This window comes from Sitophilus oryzae, unplaced genomic scaffold (assembly GCF_002938485.1).
Source record: "Sitophilus oryzae breed Bouriz unplaced genomic scaffold, Soryzae_2.0 scaffold_252_pilon_pilon, whole genome shotgun sequence".
NCBI lineage: Eukaryota > Metazoa > Arthropoda > Insecta > Coleoptera > Curculionidae > Sitophilus > Sitophilus oryzae.
In genome coordinates this window covers 68,671-87,279 of record NW_022146810.1, presented here as the reverse complement: position 1 = coordinate 87,279, position 18,609 = coordinate 68,671, and the positions used below count along the sequence as shown (strand labels likewise).

Genomic DNA, 18,609 nt, shown 5'->3' with positions numbered 1-18,609 from the left:
TATATCCAATATAACAAATTCTCGTGTATACTCCTTCGAAACGCCTTGACCGATTTTGATTAAATTTTATATGTATATTCAGTAGGTCTGAGAATAGGTCTGTTATCTATTTCTTATACCCCTAAGTGATAACCCAAGAAACATTTTTTGTTTTATAAGTGTATTAGGAAACTTCCCAACACACCATATTATACAACCTAAACGCATCTAGAATGGTTGTCGTGAGTTATTGGTAACCATTACATAACACTTATATGCCCTAAACGGTGCCTTTTATAACTGTTCCTGTGGTAATCCTCAACACTCAAGGTGTGCAACCAAAGTCCTGAAAACTTTCTCAACACCTTTATATATCCTATCGAGTTACCGCTATAAAACTGAAAAAGGGTATATAATAGTTATATAGTGGTGTTCAGAAGGTTCTCAGAGATTACCTCCATAGAAATATCGCGCATGCGCGTTTTTTGAAAATAAACTTGTTTCTTGCTGACTAACTACTTTAATATTTGCCTCTTTTTTTAACATAAAAAGCAGATATGATCTTATTGCTCCAAGTTGTCCTACGCAGATAATCCAGACCAGACACAAGAGACAAAATGATGCCATCCCTATCATAGCCTACAAAAGCGTTTGCGTTATGCAAATGACTTTATAGAAATCTGGCTTAATAAAATCTATTGTGCCTAGCCAGAGTACTAAATACATATGCGATATTAAATTTACTGTGTGAAAATCAATTTTACCTCCAAAAAACACATGCGCCCCCAAAAGCAGAATTATTTAATAGATTTTTTTATAAACAAAAAAAATATGATGGTCAAATTTATTAATATAAATAATAGAACATATGACTTTTTTAATACATAGAAATAACTGGCAACTGGCCAAAATATAGTTCTGTAGCAGTTTTCAATGTTATTTTAGAAATACTATTGTAGCCAAAAATGAAGACATCAATAATAATGGCGTCCATTATATTTAAAGTGCTATATATTACTTTAGGGTCTATAACATACTCATCAACCATTATATAAATTTGGTTACTTAAGGTTGCGAAAATGAGTTTGGGTTATTTAAAACACCAATAAAATTTTAGTGTTTTATAAAACTAAAGGTGATACAAATCACCATTATAAATTCCGGGGTGTTTATGGCTACTTTTAGTCACCCAGAAAGCTTTTATGTAACCCGTGGTGTCGACTGTAGCGACTCCCTGCGAACGAAGTTTGACATTACAGCAATTTGACAGAAAATGTGCAGGAAACAAAACATAACCTCATAAAATTGAAATAATACTGTTTTGGATCAATTTGATCTATATTTAAAGTGATAGGAGTTTGCAAAAGAGTCCTAGGGTCCTTTGGTACCTTGGTAGAACAGTTATGAATGAATTGACTATAGAAAAAAGCTCTTTAAGTGCAGAATGTGTAATGTTAAAGCGCAAAGCGCACTCTTATGTTAGAGAATGCCTTAACCAGGCATCTTCCTATTCCTGATCGTTTTGGCAACTTTCTGTTGGAAATATCTCAGGTTGATCCTGATCTCTGCTTGTTGATGGTAAATTTGCATGTTGGCTTTCAATATTGGTAGATGTAGTTTGAATGAGGTTTGGATTATTCCTATTTTTTTTTAATTCTGAAGAACCTTTCTTTTGAACTTAGATGTATATTTGTGTTTTGTCCAGTTTATTTTTTTATTATTCATTATAATACCGAATTGCTTTGCTTGCTAATATATTATTTGTTTTGATTATATTAAAAATTTGAGGTCGTCAGGTTTGGTATTCGGTAACTACAGGTTATATAAAGTATATAACAACATATATATGCAAACATTTGAAAGGTGCAAAAAAACGATTTGAGGGAAAAATTATATAACTTGTATTATTATTGGTTACGTAATGGTCCTTAATAATATCTTTAATTATATAGTGTATATCTTGCGTACCTTTATAACACCTAATACCAGAAGTTATATAAAATAGATGTGAACACCTTTATAAAACCTTATTATGAAACCTTTAGTAACAAGAACCTCTAGTTTTATAAGGAAAGTGATAAACAACATTTCAAGGTTACTATTAGTGATAAGTAACCAACGCTACACTTATATAAATCAAAACACTGTAAGATACCAATGAGACATTTATTAAACCTTTATATAACTAACCTTGAGAATATATAACCTAAAGGAACTTAAAATGTTACTTGGGAAGGGTAGTCCACCCCAATTTTTTTTATTGTTATATACAAAAAAAAATTAGTTTTTTTGATGTGACGTTAAAAAATACATACAACCCTAAGTTTTCACCTTTCTATCTTCAACCCTTATTTTTTAATAGCGATATTAGTAATTCAATCATTTTCGACTCTGTGAATAAAAATGACTGTTGTTCCACAAAAAAATATTTATATGGCAAAACAACGTTGGCCAGATCAGCTAGTTTATTATAAAATGCTAATGGGTTTGCCGAAATTTTACATTCAGTTTTGAAGACGTCCTTTTTGACTAGTAGGTACATAACAAAATATACCTACATTTTAACGTTTCAGGAGTTTATTTCCTCCAATCGCGGAAAACAACACAGAGAATAGAAACATAACAATTTAAAATATTACTAAAGGAGAAACGTTTTTTAGAGATACGTTTGTTGAGAACCTTTGAAGTTTTGACAAGCTGAATCGATAAAAACAGTGTTACAGTGACGATATATCCAGATGCTACTTTAATAATAAAACTTAATAAAATAATATTTTACAAGATTTTCACTTTGTTTTAGATGAAATAAAATTTTGGTCTATTTTTTTTAAATAATTAACTTGCTGATCTCGAGTTTGTTTTATTTTATATTTTAAGAAATAAGATGTTGACTATTTTTTATTTTAATATAGCAAAGCACTTTATTATTTTTATGCTTATTTCATAACTTATAATATCTTCTTTTTTCAAACGTCACAAAAGTTTATTAATTTTTGCCACGTGATTGTTAATATAAAAACGTCATGCCTACGCTAAAAATGAAGCACTTTTACGCCCAAGCACAAAAGGAAACTAATATAAGCACTACTAAGCACGGAAATATATTTTTAAACTAACATAGAGTGTCAAATTCAACGAACGTAACCATAATTTCTCGATATATAATAAGGTATTACTTTTAAATCTTTCAACATTTGAAATTGTTTAAAAAATTATTTCTGACGTTTGAAAAAAATAGCATGTTCTATTCGGAGTTAAAATTATTTTTGTGTCTCGACTATAATGCCAAACGTACAGCCTCACCACGAAAAGTATCATTTTTACTCCTAATAAAACAATATAGTATTAATTCAAATATACAATCATGTAACAACAACTATGTAACTCAAATTTTATTAATAAAGTTAATAAAAAAATAAAAGTGTGTAGTAAAATTACTTAGAACAACCAAATCAAATACTCATATTTATTAAATAATGATTTAACGCTATTAGCGCTGTTAATAGAGTTTATATTAATTTCAAAGATGTCATCATAAATGATACCATAAATCCTTATATATTAAAAATGTATTTTTAAAATTAAATGTATTTATTTCTAAATGGTTGAGATTTGAAGTTGAAAGTAATTTGCAGCAGAATATAAAAGTTTTATGAGTCGTTGCCCGTTTGAAACCGAGTAATTTTTCTTTGAAACTGCATTTTGTGGAGCGAAAGAAAGGGCTAGACAAACAGTTTATTCTAGCGTGGCACCAAACAGCCTTTTAACTGAAACTGTGTCGCTTGAAGGTCGTTGATGCATTTTTCTTCACTGAAAATAATAAACAAAATAAGATAGGTACATGATATGTATTTTTTTATGGTTTCTTATAAAGACCTATTGATAGATCCACAAAATAGTGGCTGTCTGTTCTTCTGTCTCTTTATTGGCTGTCTCTCTGTTTGATTAGCTGTGTCTTTCTTCTTGTCCTCTAACAGTCTTGTCCTGCTTCATTTTAAATATATTAATAAAATGAATAATTGAGTTGCATGGGTTACGATAAAATTGAACATTTCCTTTGATAAACATATAATTAATATTCTTTTTAACTTTAAGATTTATTAGCAATGACAATGGCAATGAATATTTTTTTATTATTAACTTAAATTATAATAAAGTAATAGTATTCCTAAATGATAGGTTCAATAATTTTGTAGAATTAGGTAACAATAAATAAAAAAATTTGATTTATCCTGCTTAAATAATTCAAAATCAAACAAACAAGATAAGTGCTCTGGCGAAGTATTACACATATTATATTAGTATACTATAATTGCAACAGCTACATGTGTATAACATTTAAGTAAGTTATGATAAATTTTTACTTAGGTTCTGGGTATTAGCTAATGTTTCCAAAACCAATAATTTGAATAATTGTATGTCCAGTTCCTAGTTAAATTAGTAAAGAAAAATAATTTTTCTTTTTTTATTTTTAAATTAATATAATTATTATATTAATTTGTGTCTTGTAATAAACCTTCAAGATGCATTGTAATTCACAAATGTGTATTTACAAAAAATATGTTAATTTGCGAATATATATAGTGACTGTATACATACTTTGCAAAAATATACCTAAAAATAAAATTCTATACACTTTAAAATTAAGAATCCATACTACTGAATTAGAAAAACAACATATTTTATGACGAACCCTTTTTGTAAAACCATAAAAAATAGCTATATTATAAATTACAAACTATAATTAAAGTTTATTTTTAGATAGTAAAATATCCGCCAACCGCAACTTATTAAAATTTAGTCGGGTACGTTCCCAGACGACAAACTGTCACCTACATCTACAAAGAAACCGAAATTCGGTTTCTCTATTAATAAACCTCCAGTCGCATTTCTCAAGATGTCTCTTCTCCTTTCCTTCTGTGCTCCCGCGCCTACTTACTGCATGTAGCACTAAGCTGATTAATTTTAGAAATAATTAATTTTACGGCATCTTTGACGTGCGCTCCCTCAGAAAAGAGGTGTGTAAGGACGCGACAGCCCTGGTTTGTTTCGTGCGAAAGCGAACAGTTGAATTAAGCGGGTGCCTACTTGACAGTTCAGTTGGTTAATAGCAAAATATTAAGCCCATTTCCGTGATGCATTATCTCGAGGGAGAGTCGCTCTTATTTTTAGTCTTATAGCGGCTCTTGCTTTATTTTTCGGCTGCATTTTTACAATGCTAAAGATTGTTATTTAATTTTTTTGGAATATACCATTCTTAGGACAAGATATATATATTTTTTGAAAATTGGTTCTTGGGGTTATGGTCCGTATATAAATTTGTTTATTTTTTATTTTGTAGTGAAACACATTATCAAAGTTTACGTTTCGATCTATATTAGATCTTTATCAACACATGTTATTATAAACTTGGACCTCATAAAAACAACTTATATATTTACATTTTAACACAGCACCTACTAATACATCTGAGCGATTTACAGTCTATGTGTTTGTTTAATATTGAATAGATGTATTAGTAGGTGCTGTGTTAAAATGTAAATATATAAGTTGTTTTTATGCCGTCCAAGTTTATAATAACATGTTTTGATAAAGATCTAATATAGATCGAAACGTAAACTTTGATAATGTGTTTCACTACAAAATAAAAAAATAAACAAATTTATATACGGACCATAACCCCAAGAACCAATTTTCAAAAAATACATTGTTATTTAATTTAGTGTCTTTGCAATTATTAGATGTATTAAAAGTAACCAGTTAAATTCTTGTATTAACTTAAATTATAATGTAGTATATACACAAATATATACTACATTATATAATATATACTACACGGAATATACACAATTAATAATCAAGCAAAATTCTGTTGAGGTATTACATATTATCTTACTATTACAACAACTATATACAGTCCTGGTCATTTAATTACTGCGTATAGGATTTTAATGGATACGACAGAGAATAATACAATTGACCGGTTGACAGAGAGAGACGCAAAATAAAAGGGGGGATACAGTGTTGCCGGTTCGTAAACGTGTAGGCGGGATTAAGAATGAGCATGGTGGGAGCACAAATTGACTCCGATACCGATGATAATTCGAGACTGCACTCAGTGTTGCCAGATAAACTTCCTCTAACAAACTCTGCATAACTAATAGCATATTGTCAAATAATATCATTAATTAGAACCCTGATCCAACCCTGATGCAACATTTTTTTGAAACGTCTACTTCTGCGGTTTGAAATTTTGATGCAAAATCCGGCAATACCGCTCAGAAGAAATGTACCCACCCATACCCACCCAACTTTTTTCTCTTTTTAATACATTTGATTTGCCATTAAGCTGCCTACATCACTGTCTTACACGTTAAAATCCTATACACAGAGTTGACCTGTCCCGATCGGTATATATATATATATATATATATATATATATATATATATATATATATATATATATATATATATATATATATATATATATATATATATATATATATATATATATATATATATATATATATGTATCTGTACCATTCTTACGTAAGTTATGATAATATAATATATTTAAAAAATTATATTATAATTTTTTAATTATTTGGGTTTTAGGTACTGAAAAATTCCCACTCCTGATTTGCTAATGTTACCAATTTTGTCTACATCATAGTATACAGACCGGACCACCGTAGTGGTAACATAGGCAGAACCGGACGAATTAGCGTATACCCGTCCGCCGGATAAAAGGCAGGCGAAAAAATGCGATAAAATAAAAATAGGTAGATATGTGATAAGAATGTTTCAGAATTTGTATTTATTCGTGTTTTAATAGCCAAAACGAATACATAGATTCTCGCGACAGTTCTAGTGTAAAATTTATTTTTTAAGTAAAATAATGGATGTTTACGAAGTTCGTGAGAAAATTCAAATTGTAAAATGGTATTTCCAAAATAGGTCTTATCGGGATATACAAACAATTTTTCCGCAAACTTTTGTAAACAGGTCAATTCCATCTTTACCTACTGTATCAAGAGTTATTAATAATTTTGAAACACATGCGGGTGCGTGTTCCCAAAAAAACACAAAAAGCCTGATGTGTTGATTAATGAAGAACAGGAGTTAAAGCAAGTGTTCATTTGTGCTACCGCGGATCAAAATCCCACGTTTTCAAGTAATCAAATTGCTGAGGTGGTTGTCCTGCCCACAATGCCCGTCTTATCCAAGAATATTTGAACAATATTTTTCCCAACCGTTTCATTAGTGGATATGGAACTCTTTTGTGGCCCGCTAGATCACCAGATATTTCTCCCAATGATTTATTTTTGTGGGGTTATGTAAAATCCAAAGTGTATGGTCATAATAAGGCTAATAATCTGGATGAGCTTCTAGTAAAAATACGAGAGGCTTTCCAAACTATTAGCCCTAATATGTTAGCCAATGTCAGACGGGGATTTTACGATCGCCTAGGCTTCTGTCTAGCACAAGAAGATGGTCTTTTTGAACACTTGTTATAACTTTTTTTTATTTAGAGTAACATTTTAGTTTTTTTTGGGTTTAGAGAATTTATTTATTTTTAGTTTTGGCTTGTAAACACACTCAAATAATAAATATTCAAGTATTTTCATTTTAAATGTTACCTTAAGTGAAGGTAAACACTTAAAATGAAAATAATAAATACTCGGCACTCCTCTCGTCGTATTCTTAGTCTGCCACGACCGACCCGTCCAAGCGCAATTGCAACTGCGTACTGCCTGACAAGCCGACTAGCCGGCAGTGAATCTCGAGTACGAACGCAAAACGGGTAAACGTTAATTCGTCCGGCAACTTGCTATGTTACTAGTAGCCTGGTCTTCTCTGTATAGAGTTTATAATAATAATAGCTCCCGTGTATAGCTTTTAACGCCCTTGGAAGTAGCAAGGTACAGAATAAATAATATAAATTTATATTTAATGATTTGATTTTGTTTATATTATATTATTATAATATAAACAATCAAATCGTTTCCTCGTAAGATGGATTGGAAATGGTAAAGCAGTATAATGGTAGATAGGTTACTGGACCTGTCGCCAAGGGGCGGGGAGGGGGGGACATTACTTAACGTCATTTGTAAAAGTGAAATCAATACATCTGAACATTTACAATAAAGAGTACAAAAAGCATTCGGGAGTATAAGAAGAAAGTTCAAAGAGCTATAAATAATAACATTGAACAAAATATAAATTTGTGCAATAGGGAGGGTGGTAACCCCTTCGAACATGTAGAGCATTAGAAATTAGTATGTAGAAGTGGATTTATGTGTGTTTATAAATATACTAGAGCCGTTCGGTATACAAGGAAGGTAATGTGGCTAGCACTACGCTTCAATCGCCTATTATAACCTCAGGATTGTGAATCCCAATCCCAAGTACTCATTTAAGGCTGAGTCGACCTATGTACCCAAGCTATTTTTATTTTAATAGAAATAGTCGGCTGATGAAATGCCGGGCGTGGGATTCGAACCCACTACCTTCAGATTGGTAGACGAGAGCCTGTACCTCTACGCCACCGGGCACCTATATAGAATTTTACTTTTGTATTCGTATCATATCGTGATATATAATTTATATGGTTTTTTAACAAATTTCTCGCTATTTTATGGCAAACGCTGAAGCTCTGCAAACCTTAATCAACCCTTAATCAAAGCACGTGTGTTTGGAATTTTGGGTGTGACTTAGCACGACAGGATCGGACCAAGCCTTGGGCAGATTTCTGAAATATGATATATATTTCCTTTGCCATACACCCGCTTTACCCGACCCTGAGAGCGACCCGAAAGTACAGCATAATAGATTCTTAAGTGACAAAATTTAACACTTAGCAAAATACTGTTGAAGTATTACATATTATATTATTATACTATAATTACGACAGCTACATATGTATCACACTTAAGTAAATTGTAATACTTAATTTTTACTTATTAAGTTCTCGGTACTGTTGTATTCTCTGTTCGGATTTGCTAATGTTGCCAAAACCAATAATTTGAATAACTGTATGTAATTAATAAATTATGCAGTTATGTAATGTAATTATTAATTGTATTAATTGTGTTTTGCAATAAACCGGGAAGAGGCATTGTAATTCATGAATGTGTATTTACGAAAAATATGTTAATTTTCCAACATACATAGTGAATGTATACATATTTTGCCAAAATACAGTTAAAAGTAAAATTCTATACACTTTAAAAGTAAGCCTCTATTACTACTATATTAAAAAAATATAATTTTATAAGGAACCTATTTGTAGAATCATAAAAAATGGCTCCTTTATGAATTAGAATATATAATTATGATTTATTCTTAGAGTAAAATATCAGCAAACCGCAGTTTGTTCAAATCTAGACGGGTACGTTCCCAGATGACAAACTGTCGCTTACATATGCAAAGAAACCGAAGTTTGGTTTCGCTATTAATGAACCTCTAGTTACATTTCTCAAGATGTCTCTGCTCTATTTCTCCTGTCCCCCTTTCCTATTTACTACATATATCACTAAGTCGATTAATTTTAGAAATAATTAATTTTACGTCATCTTTGACGTGCGCTCCCTCAGAAAAGAGGTGTGTGACTCGCTCTCGCGTCCCCAGAGTGAGTCAGACCGAGCGACAACTCTGGTTTGTTTTGTGCGAAAGCGAACAGTTGAATTAAGCAGGTGCCTACTTGACAGTTCAGTTGGTTAATAGCAAAATATTAAGCCGATTTCCGTGATGTATTCTCTCGAGGGAAATTCTCTCTTATTCTTAGATTTATAGCGGGTTTTACTTTTATTTGGTTGTATTTTTCGTAGTGCTAAAGCTTAAAGCTCCGTACGCTTTGTATACAGTAAAAAACTGTTTCTATTTTTTTTAGATATGACTTATTAAATATTGGCTGTTCCTTTTCCTCTTATACTCCCACACTCCATTTTATAATTTCTTATAAATAAAAACGCATGCTGTAGTTTTAAATCCATGGATTACGATAAATTTGAAAATTTTCTTTGGTTAAAAAACATTATATTTAATTATCTTTGCAATTTTTAAATTCATTGACAATTTTTTTTTATTATTAACTGAAATTATAATAAAATAATAATATTTCGGAATGATACAATTGTGTATAATTTGAGAGCAATCAATGGAAATTTTCCATTTATCCTATTTAAATGATACGTAATTAAAAACCATGCAAAATTCTGTTAAAGTATTACCTATTATCTTACTATATTATAATTACAACTACATCGTCTCCTATTTCACGTACAGGCTTAACTAAAAAATAAAAAAAAATAGTTACGCCATTTGAAACTTCCCTACAGGCATAACTTTTAACCCAAGAAGTGATGTAACTTTATCTATTATGGTATCAAGGCACTGATAGCTTTTGGGTTCCACGATTTTACAAAAATTATATTTTTTTCCAAACGTCACAAAAGTATTAATTTTTGCTATGTGATTGACAATATAAAAAAAGTAATTTTAACGCTTAGGCATATAAGGAAAGCACTTTTACGCCTAAGCATAAAAGTATGAAAATATATTATTAAACTGACATAAGTGTCAAATTCAACGAGCCCGTAACCATAGTTTCTCGATATATAATTACATACAAGGTAGGACTTTTAAATCCCTTTTATATTATTTGAAACGTTTGAAATTGTTTAAAAAATTATTTATGAGATTTGAAAAATTTTAATAATTCGAAGTAAAAATGACTATTTGTGCCTCGGCTGTATGTCGTAGTCATATCAAATGTACAGCCCCGCCACAAAGAGTGTCATTTTTACTCCTAATAAAACAATATACTATTTGAATAAGGTAGTTTTTGTTTCCTGACAACTTTATTAAAATGCGAGATACGCCAGTATGTGAGATAAAGAACGACATGCGTATCATATTTATGTAAGTTATGATACTATTTAGCCTCTAATTTTTATTTAGGTTCTGGATACTACCTGATTGTCAATTCTGATTTGCTAATGTTGTCAAAAGCAATAATTTGAATAACTGTATGTCTAATTTTTAGTTCCATTAGTAAAGAAAAATTCTATTATTGGTATTTTGCAATAAACTTTGAAGAGGCATTCGTATTCATAAATGTGTATTTACAGAATATAGGTTAATTTTCCAACATACATAAGTAAATTTATAAATAATTTGCCAAAATATACATAAGAAGTAAAATTCTATACACCTTAAAATTAAGCATCTAATAGTACTGTATTAGAAAATAGTATATTGTTTTATTAGGAGTAAAAATAACACTTTTTGTGTCGAGGCTGTACGTTTGGAGTTCGGACGAGCAATAGAAAGTCCGACCTACAGCCGAGGCACAAAAAGTAATTTTTACTCCGAATAGATCATGCCATTTTTTTCCAAACGCCGCAAATATTTTTTGAAATAATTTCAAACGTTCCAAATAATATAATAAGATTTAAGTCATACCTTGTATATAATTACATATCGAGAAACTATGTTTACGCTCGTTGAATTTGACACTTCATGTCAGTTTAATAATATATTTTTGTACTTTTATGCCTAGGCGTTAAAATGACTTTTTTATATGTCAATCACGTCGCTAAAATTAATACTTTTGTGACGTTTGAAATAAATATCATTTTGTAATACACCTATTTCTAAAACTATAAAAATAGCTACTTTTTGTTTTGAGTTAGAAACTTTAATTATAATTTATTTTTGGAGTAAAATATCAGTCTCTCAACCGCAACCTATTAAAATCTAGTCAGGTACGTTCCCAGATGACAAACTGTCGCCTACATCTACAAAGTAACCGAAATACGGTTTCGCTATTAATAAACCTCCAGTCACATTTCTCAAGATGTCTCTGTTCTTTTCCTTCTATATCCCTCTCCTCCTTACTACATGTAGCACTAAGCTGATTAATTTTAGAAATAATTAATTTTATGCCATCTTTGACGCGCCCTTCCGCAGAAAGGCGGTGTACGAGGACGTGGGGGGGGGCATAAGGGGACAGAGTGACATCTCTGGTGTGTTACGTGCGAAAGCGAACAGTTGAATTAAGTGTGCGCCTATTTGACAGTTCAGTTGTTTAATAGCAAAATATTAAGCGGGTTTTTGTGATATATTGTTCCGAGGGAGAGTCGCTCTTATCCTTAGATTTATAGTGGGATTTATTTTTTCTCTTTGGCGGAATTTTATGTAATACCAAAACTGTAAAGATTAGTACAAATACACTCAGATGCAAAAAAAAACGCAATGGAGAAAATTTTGGTCAAAGTTAAACTGTTATTTTTAGCCCTATTTTCATGAATTTTTTAGCAAGCTGTATATAATTACATTAACTTTAATTTGTAATCTCAGTTTTTTATAAACTTTAGTATTTGGCATATTTTGGCATATTATACAGGATATTATACAGGGCAAAAAACAACCCCACGATTAAGGTTGTTTTTTACCCTAACTTTAACACACCCTGTGCAATAATTTCGTGTGTAAATTTCCCTGAAATATAATTTTAGGATCAGAACCATGTCTCCTGAGCATTTTGTTTTTTGGATGATGTCAATACATGCCTTTGTTAATTTTTAAGAGCAAAATGAACTTGCCACCAACAATTTGCATTTTTTTTCAGTTATACATAATTTAATTTTGAAGTTTTTTTCAATATGACAAGGCAGCTTTGGTGATTATTGTGAACTATATACTACTATGAACTTCGCCACCAACAATTTGCAATTTTTTCAATTATACCTAATTTATTTTTGAAGTTTTTTTTTAATATGTCAAGTAAGCTTTGGTGATTATTGTGAACTATATACTATAGTAAACGCCACAAATGTTTGGGAGTGATTCATCGCTTGATGAAGTTAGAATCGACACGCGCGCTATCATTTTTACATTAAAAGCGTAAATTTTTACCGCAGACGTAGGTTTTTAAAGGCTCGGTCTAATCATCTGCCTGCGCTCCTCCTACTTATTCTAAAATGTTAGCGTGATTGACAAAGACGATACTATATCGCGTTTCTTTGATTGATTCGTTTTTGTGCGTCAGTCCATTGGTGTGTTTGCAGTGCGATGAATGGGGCATTTCATTTTATATTTATAACCAAATATATGTTTTGACAAGACTTTGACATTTAAAACAACAACAAACCAAACCAAACCAAACAGATTATATATTGAATATTGTAATGATTTGAAACACCAAGGCACTGAAATTAAGTTTTATGTGACCTTGAATAGATTAGTTCACATGGTAGAGACCGATAAATCACTCCCAAACATTCGTGGCGTATACTATACTATGAACTGCCCATCATGTTCGACGTTTGGGAAATGCTTGGCAGGAGGGTTGCGAAGGTTGCGAAGCGTTACCATCTTCATTAAATGAACTTCGCTTGGTCTGTAGGTTAGGAACAAACGTATCCAGGCAGTTATAGCAGCCAGGGGAGGCAATACAAAGTATTAGGGTATTTTTTACAATTTTTTTTCTGTTTGTATGCTTCAGTATTACAGATGTTTTCGTTAATATCGTTAGTTCCGTTATCGTTATTAATGTTTATTAAAACCACAACTGTATCGTTAGTCTTTAACGTTTTTTTTTTAATTTAGTATAGAGTATCCAATGCAGCGTAATATGACGTTATGATAATAGTCACCAAAACCATCTCGTCTTTTTAAAAAAATACATCAAAAGTAATGATAACTGAAAAAATTGCAAATTGATCGTGACCAGTTCATTTCGCTCTTAAAAAATAACCAAAGCATGCATTGACGTGCTCCAAAAAACAAAATGCTCAGGAGACATGGTTCTTACCGCAAAATTATATTTTAGGAAAATTTACATACGAAATTATTGCACAGGGTGTTTTAAAGTTAGGATAAAAACAACCCCTCGATTAATCCTGTATAATATGCCAATTACTAAAGTTTACAAAAAACTGAGTTTACAAATTAATGTTGATATAATTGTATACAGTTTGTTAAAAAATGCATACAAATAGGGCTAAAAATAACAAACATATAACACTTTAAATTTGACCAAGAATTTCTCTGTTACGTTTTTTTGCATCTGAGTGTATCATACCTATTTTATATGTATTTTATAATGTAAATAAATATGTGAGAAGAAATTCAGGAGGTTCTTCATTTTTAAAAAATGAGAATATATAACATTTTTGGATGTCTTTAAAGTTAGTAGCTGCAAAATAATTGATAATAGCTGTAAAAATATAAAATATTACTTTAATAGAGCTGATAGAATTTAATAAAACTTACATAAGTAAAATACTTAAATAAGTTTTACAAACATTTTATATCAAATATTTAGTTTAAATCTTAGCCAAACTTACGAGTGAGCTTAATTGTCCCTTTTGAAAGCATTTCCATCAAGTCTAGAAAATTAAATCGACTTCTCCGAACTTTTACTTTAGTAGCAACAAGTTATACATTTGCGTTTATCTTCTATAAATAGAAAGTCGATTAGACCTTTAGGAAAAGTTTGTTAATATTTAATCTAGCATGAATCGAAACTACATCTATTAAAATAGTTAAATCTGCATCACTTCTGATAATTTTTGAGTCTTACAATTTTATTTCTTTAATTGTGTAATTTTTTGATTTGGCCTTTCATTAGAGAAATTTCAATATACATCTTAAAGCCATCTTCTTGCCAGTAAATAAATTTACCTAACAAACAAAAATGTTTTCAGACGTTTCAGAAGGTAACTTCCATCATCCCAAGCAAGAAACAGAAATAATTTTACTTTTTTTAATCTAATATATAAAATTCTCGTATTGCAGTTTTAGTTACCGCACTCCTCCGCAACGGCTTAAGATATTTTGAAATTTTATATGTATATTCATTGGGTCTGAGAATAGGTTGTTATCTATTTTTTATACCCATAAGTGATAAGGGTGGTCCACCCCATTTTTTTGACTTTTTAGGCAATTTTTTTCTATTTTTTTATGATGTGACAGTAAAAAATACATACAACCCTAAATTTTTACCCTTCTACCATTCTTCTTTTTTAAATTTGTTGTTACCAGACTCCTCCGAAACGGCTCGACCGATTTTAATGAAATTTTATATGTACAGGCAGTCCTCGATTTACGTCGTTTCGTGTTACGTCGTTTCGAGTTACGTCGTTTCGAGTTATATACGTCGAACATATTTTTGACACTATTCCTCAAAGTTACGTCCCACTGTTTCGAGTTACGTCATTTTTTGAAAAGACCGATCCAAATTTTGAAAGAAGTTTGGACATAAACAATACATTTTTAGCAGCATACAGCAGGGTTAACAGATCCTCATAATGAAAAAGCGGGGCAGGGTTGCTAATTATTTAATTAGCAACTATTACGAACTTTTGACAACACCCACAGTACAACTTCCAACCAGAAAAAAATAAATATCTACTTTATAAAAATATATCTACTTTATTCTCTGGTATTTCTGTGGTTGCATATAGTAAACTTACGTATTATATATGTATATTATACTATTATGGATAGTTAAAATAGTTTTATGAGTAGATAGACTGTAAAAATACTCGCCCTGATTTGTTTTTCATAAAAAAAATACTTTCTAAAATATAATTCATTTTTCGTATTTTTGGTTTTTTATGTTTTTCGTTTTTTTTTTGTTTTTTGTAATATAAGTTTAACTACATATTAATACAATACACTGTTTCTCATACCTCAATTATTTAAAAATACGTAAAATATTAATATATACAAACGCATATCTCTTTGTTTTATTCTATTTTTATCTTACAAAAGTACGTACAAACTTCTCCATTTTCTATAGAATCTTATGACAAAATAAGATTCGACTTACGTTATTTCGACTTAAAGCGCTATTTTGAAGAACCAAACCTGCCGTAAGTACGAGGACTGCCTGTATATTCAGTGTGTCTGTGAATAGGTTGTTATCTATTTTTTATACCCCTAAGTGATAAGAGTGGCCCACCCCAATTTCATTTACTTTTTGGACATTTTTTATTTTTATTTTTTTATGATATGGTATTAAAAAATAGATACAACCCTAAATGTTCACTCTTATACCATCAACCCCTATTTTTTAATAGCGATATTAGTAATTCAATAATTTTAATTTAACAATAAATTGTTTCAAAAAATTGTTGGAATGCCTTAAATTAAAAACCTGGTTATGATTGGGTATGTACCGGATATAATAGTATTTATCCAAATTCAATATACTATTAATTGACATTTTGGGTATATGTATACTGAATGAAAAACCTGGGTATTTACCCAAATTTCAATATACCGGGTACTTGGCCATCACTGACCTTAGCCACAGCAACTAAAGTTTTTATATTTTACATTTCTGTTTCAGTGGATAAATCCCAGGCTCGTTTCAAATTTTGAAATGAAACTTCTTTAAGCGCGTTGGTAGTAAAAATTCGAGGTCGTGACAAACGAGCTAACGAGACGGCCGTGACACATGAGCTAGTGCTAGAATGTAGAATGTTTAGGAGGGGAGTTAATCACCGCGACCTTATAGATCTATTGTGTGTTCCCCTTTCTTGAGTTATAACGAGTTATAACTCATCATACAGTCTCAGGGCTTTAACAAAAGCCAGTATTTGAGACGGCTCCACAGAGGCCAGCTCTCCATCCTCGACATCAGACGTACCAAGGTTCATGGCACGAATGGTCGTCGTCTCGGCGCACTCAGTGATAAGGTGTTCTGGTGTTTCCCCATTTTCCCCACAAAATCTGCATTCGCCGTTGTTTCTCAGTTTCAGCCTACTGAGGTGTTCGTTGAGGAGACAGTGTCCTGTTAGAAACCCTGTGACAATAATCCGAAGATTGTTTTTACTTAAATCAATCATAAGTTCTGAGGAACTTTTTCGAGTGTCTTAGACCGTTGGAGGACACCCATTCCAAGTTACGGATGGAGTCTTCCAGATTCTTCAGTTCCGCTTTTAGTTGGTTCCCGTTTGGAAAACAGAACAGTTCTGGTCCAATTAGTGGAGTGTTCGCTCCTTTTCTAGCTAGGTCATTTACTATTAAGCTAAAGAGCTAGTGCTAACGAAAAGTGATAACGGCTTAGAAATACGTAATGACACGACGAAACTATTTGTAACACCCAAAAAACTATTTTTTACGCGTAAAAAACTATTTGTTACAACCTAACTAAACATGTCCATCAATCCTTCAATTTAATGGCTGTTAATAAGAAGTTTCACTTCAGATATCCGCACGTAGTATATATTAGTATGCTTATCTAGGATTGGAAGTTTAGTAATAGTTAATAAAAAATATTTAGTCCAAATGTGTTAAGAGGGCCTTTATTTATAACAAAGTCTCGTATTAAATCAAGTACAATTTGCAAATTTCCCAGACCTACGTACGGTGGAATAAAAATATGAAAACCCTAACCTCGCAAACAAGCTTCGGAATATACGAGGAGCGGGCTCGTAAAGCAGTGTTAAAAATAGCCCCCGTAAAATGGAACGCCGCCGTATATCGCAGAATCCGCAGTTATGAAATACAAGACGCCGTAAATATTTAAGTATTATGTGCGCGGCACTCTTACTAATTTATTTTCCTTAGGTAGGGCATGTTTTCTCTTTTTTAGAGCCTTTTTATTAAGTATAATTTTAAAACACTTGTGCTGCTTGGCATGGTACCTTCTAGTTTTCAGCAAGATAAAATATTAATTCACCACAATATACGTCCAGTGTTTAATAGTAAAATGTGTTGGTGTATTGTGGTGAATTAGTGTTTTCTTTTACTGTTATAATACTATAAGATCCCTCAACAGGATTATTACGCTCATCGTATTTTTAATCAAAACCTAATTTTTACGTATACATACATACTGCCATTACTCGCTGACGAGTATTTAACACGCATCAGAAGATGGTCACGCAAGGCGTTTTCTTTCATGAGCTTTTCTGTGACTGAAAAGCCCGATACGTGATGTTATCTGCCTACCGCACTCCGAACATTCAAAAATCTCATTGCTTTGTTTCCTCTTTACTTTTTGGATGTCGCTGTTAGCTGAGTTAAGAGTTCTTCTCCATTGAGTTCTATTGTGAACTGCTTCTTCCTACTCATTCGGCATGTTAATCCCCTTTAAGTTTTCATGGAAAATGTCCTTGTATCTTTTGAGTTATCCAGCCGGCCTCCTCTTACTGATCATATAACTTATAACATATAACTTACTGATATTATCTTACTGATAAAGTCAGATGGCATCACCTGTGGAAAATCTTAAAGGAAGTGGGGGTACCGCAACACCTTATTTCACTTATCATCCAGTTGTATCAGCACACTATAGGATCAGTTAGAATACTGGATTCAGCTTCAAAGGAATTTTCCCTCGAACAAGGAGTCAGACAGGGGTGTTTATTGTCTCCTCAACTATTTAACATATACGGAGAATACATAATGAGAAGGTCGCTAGAAACTTGAGAAGGAGGCATTTCAATAAATGGCCAAAAAATAAATAATCTACGCTTTGCAGATGATACAGCACTACTCGCTAGCAGTCAAGAAGAGTTAATCAATTTAGTAAATAGGGTAGAAAACGAAAGCAATCGGCTCGGTCTGGAACTAAATACGCAAAAAAACAAAATCATGATAGTTGATAGG

General features: G+C 31.5%; 1 protein-coding gene across 1 annotated transcript in view; it reads left to right on the top strand.

Annotated features, from left to right (window-relative positions):
• The first annotated feature begins 1,455 nt into the window (after positions 1 to 1,455).
• The window catches only part of LOC115884472 (calcium release-activated calcium channel protein 1-like), a 20,958-nt gene continuing 3,804 nt past the window's right edge, over positions 1,456 to 18,609 (top strand). The window contains exon 1 of the mRNA XM_030903067.1: positions 1,456 to 1,557. Coding sequence (XP_030758927.1) covers positions 1,456 to 1,557 — 102 coding nt within the window. The remainder of the gene's footprint in view (positions 1,558 to 18,609) is intronic.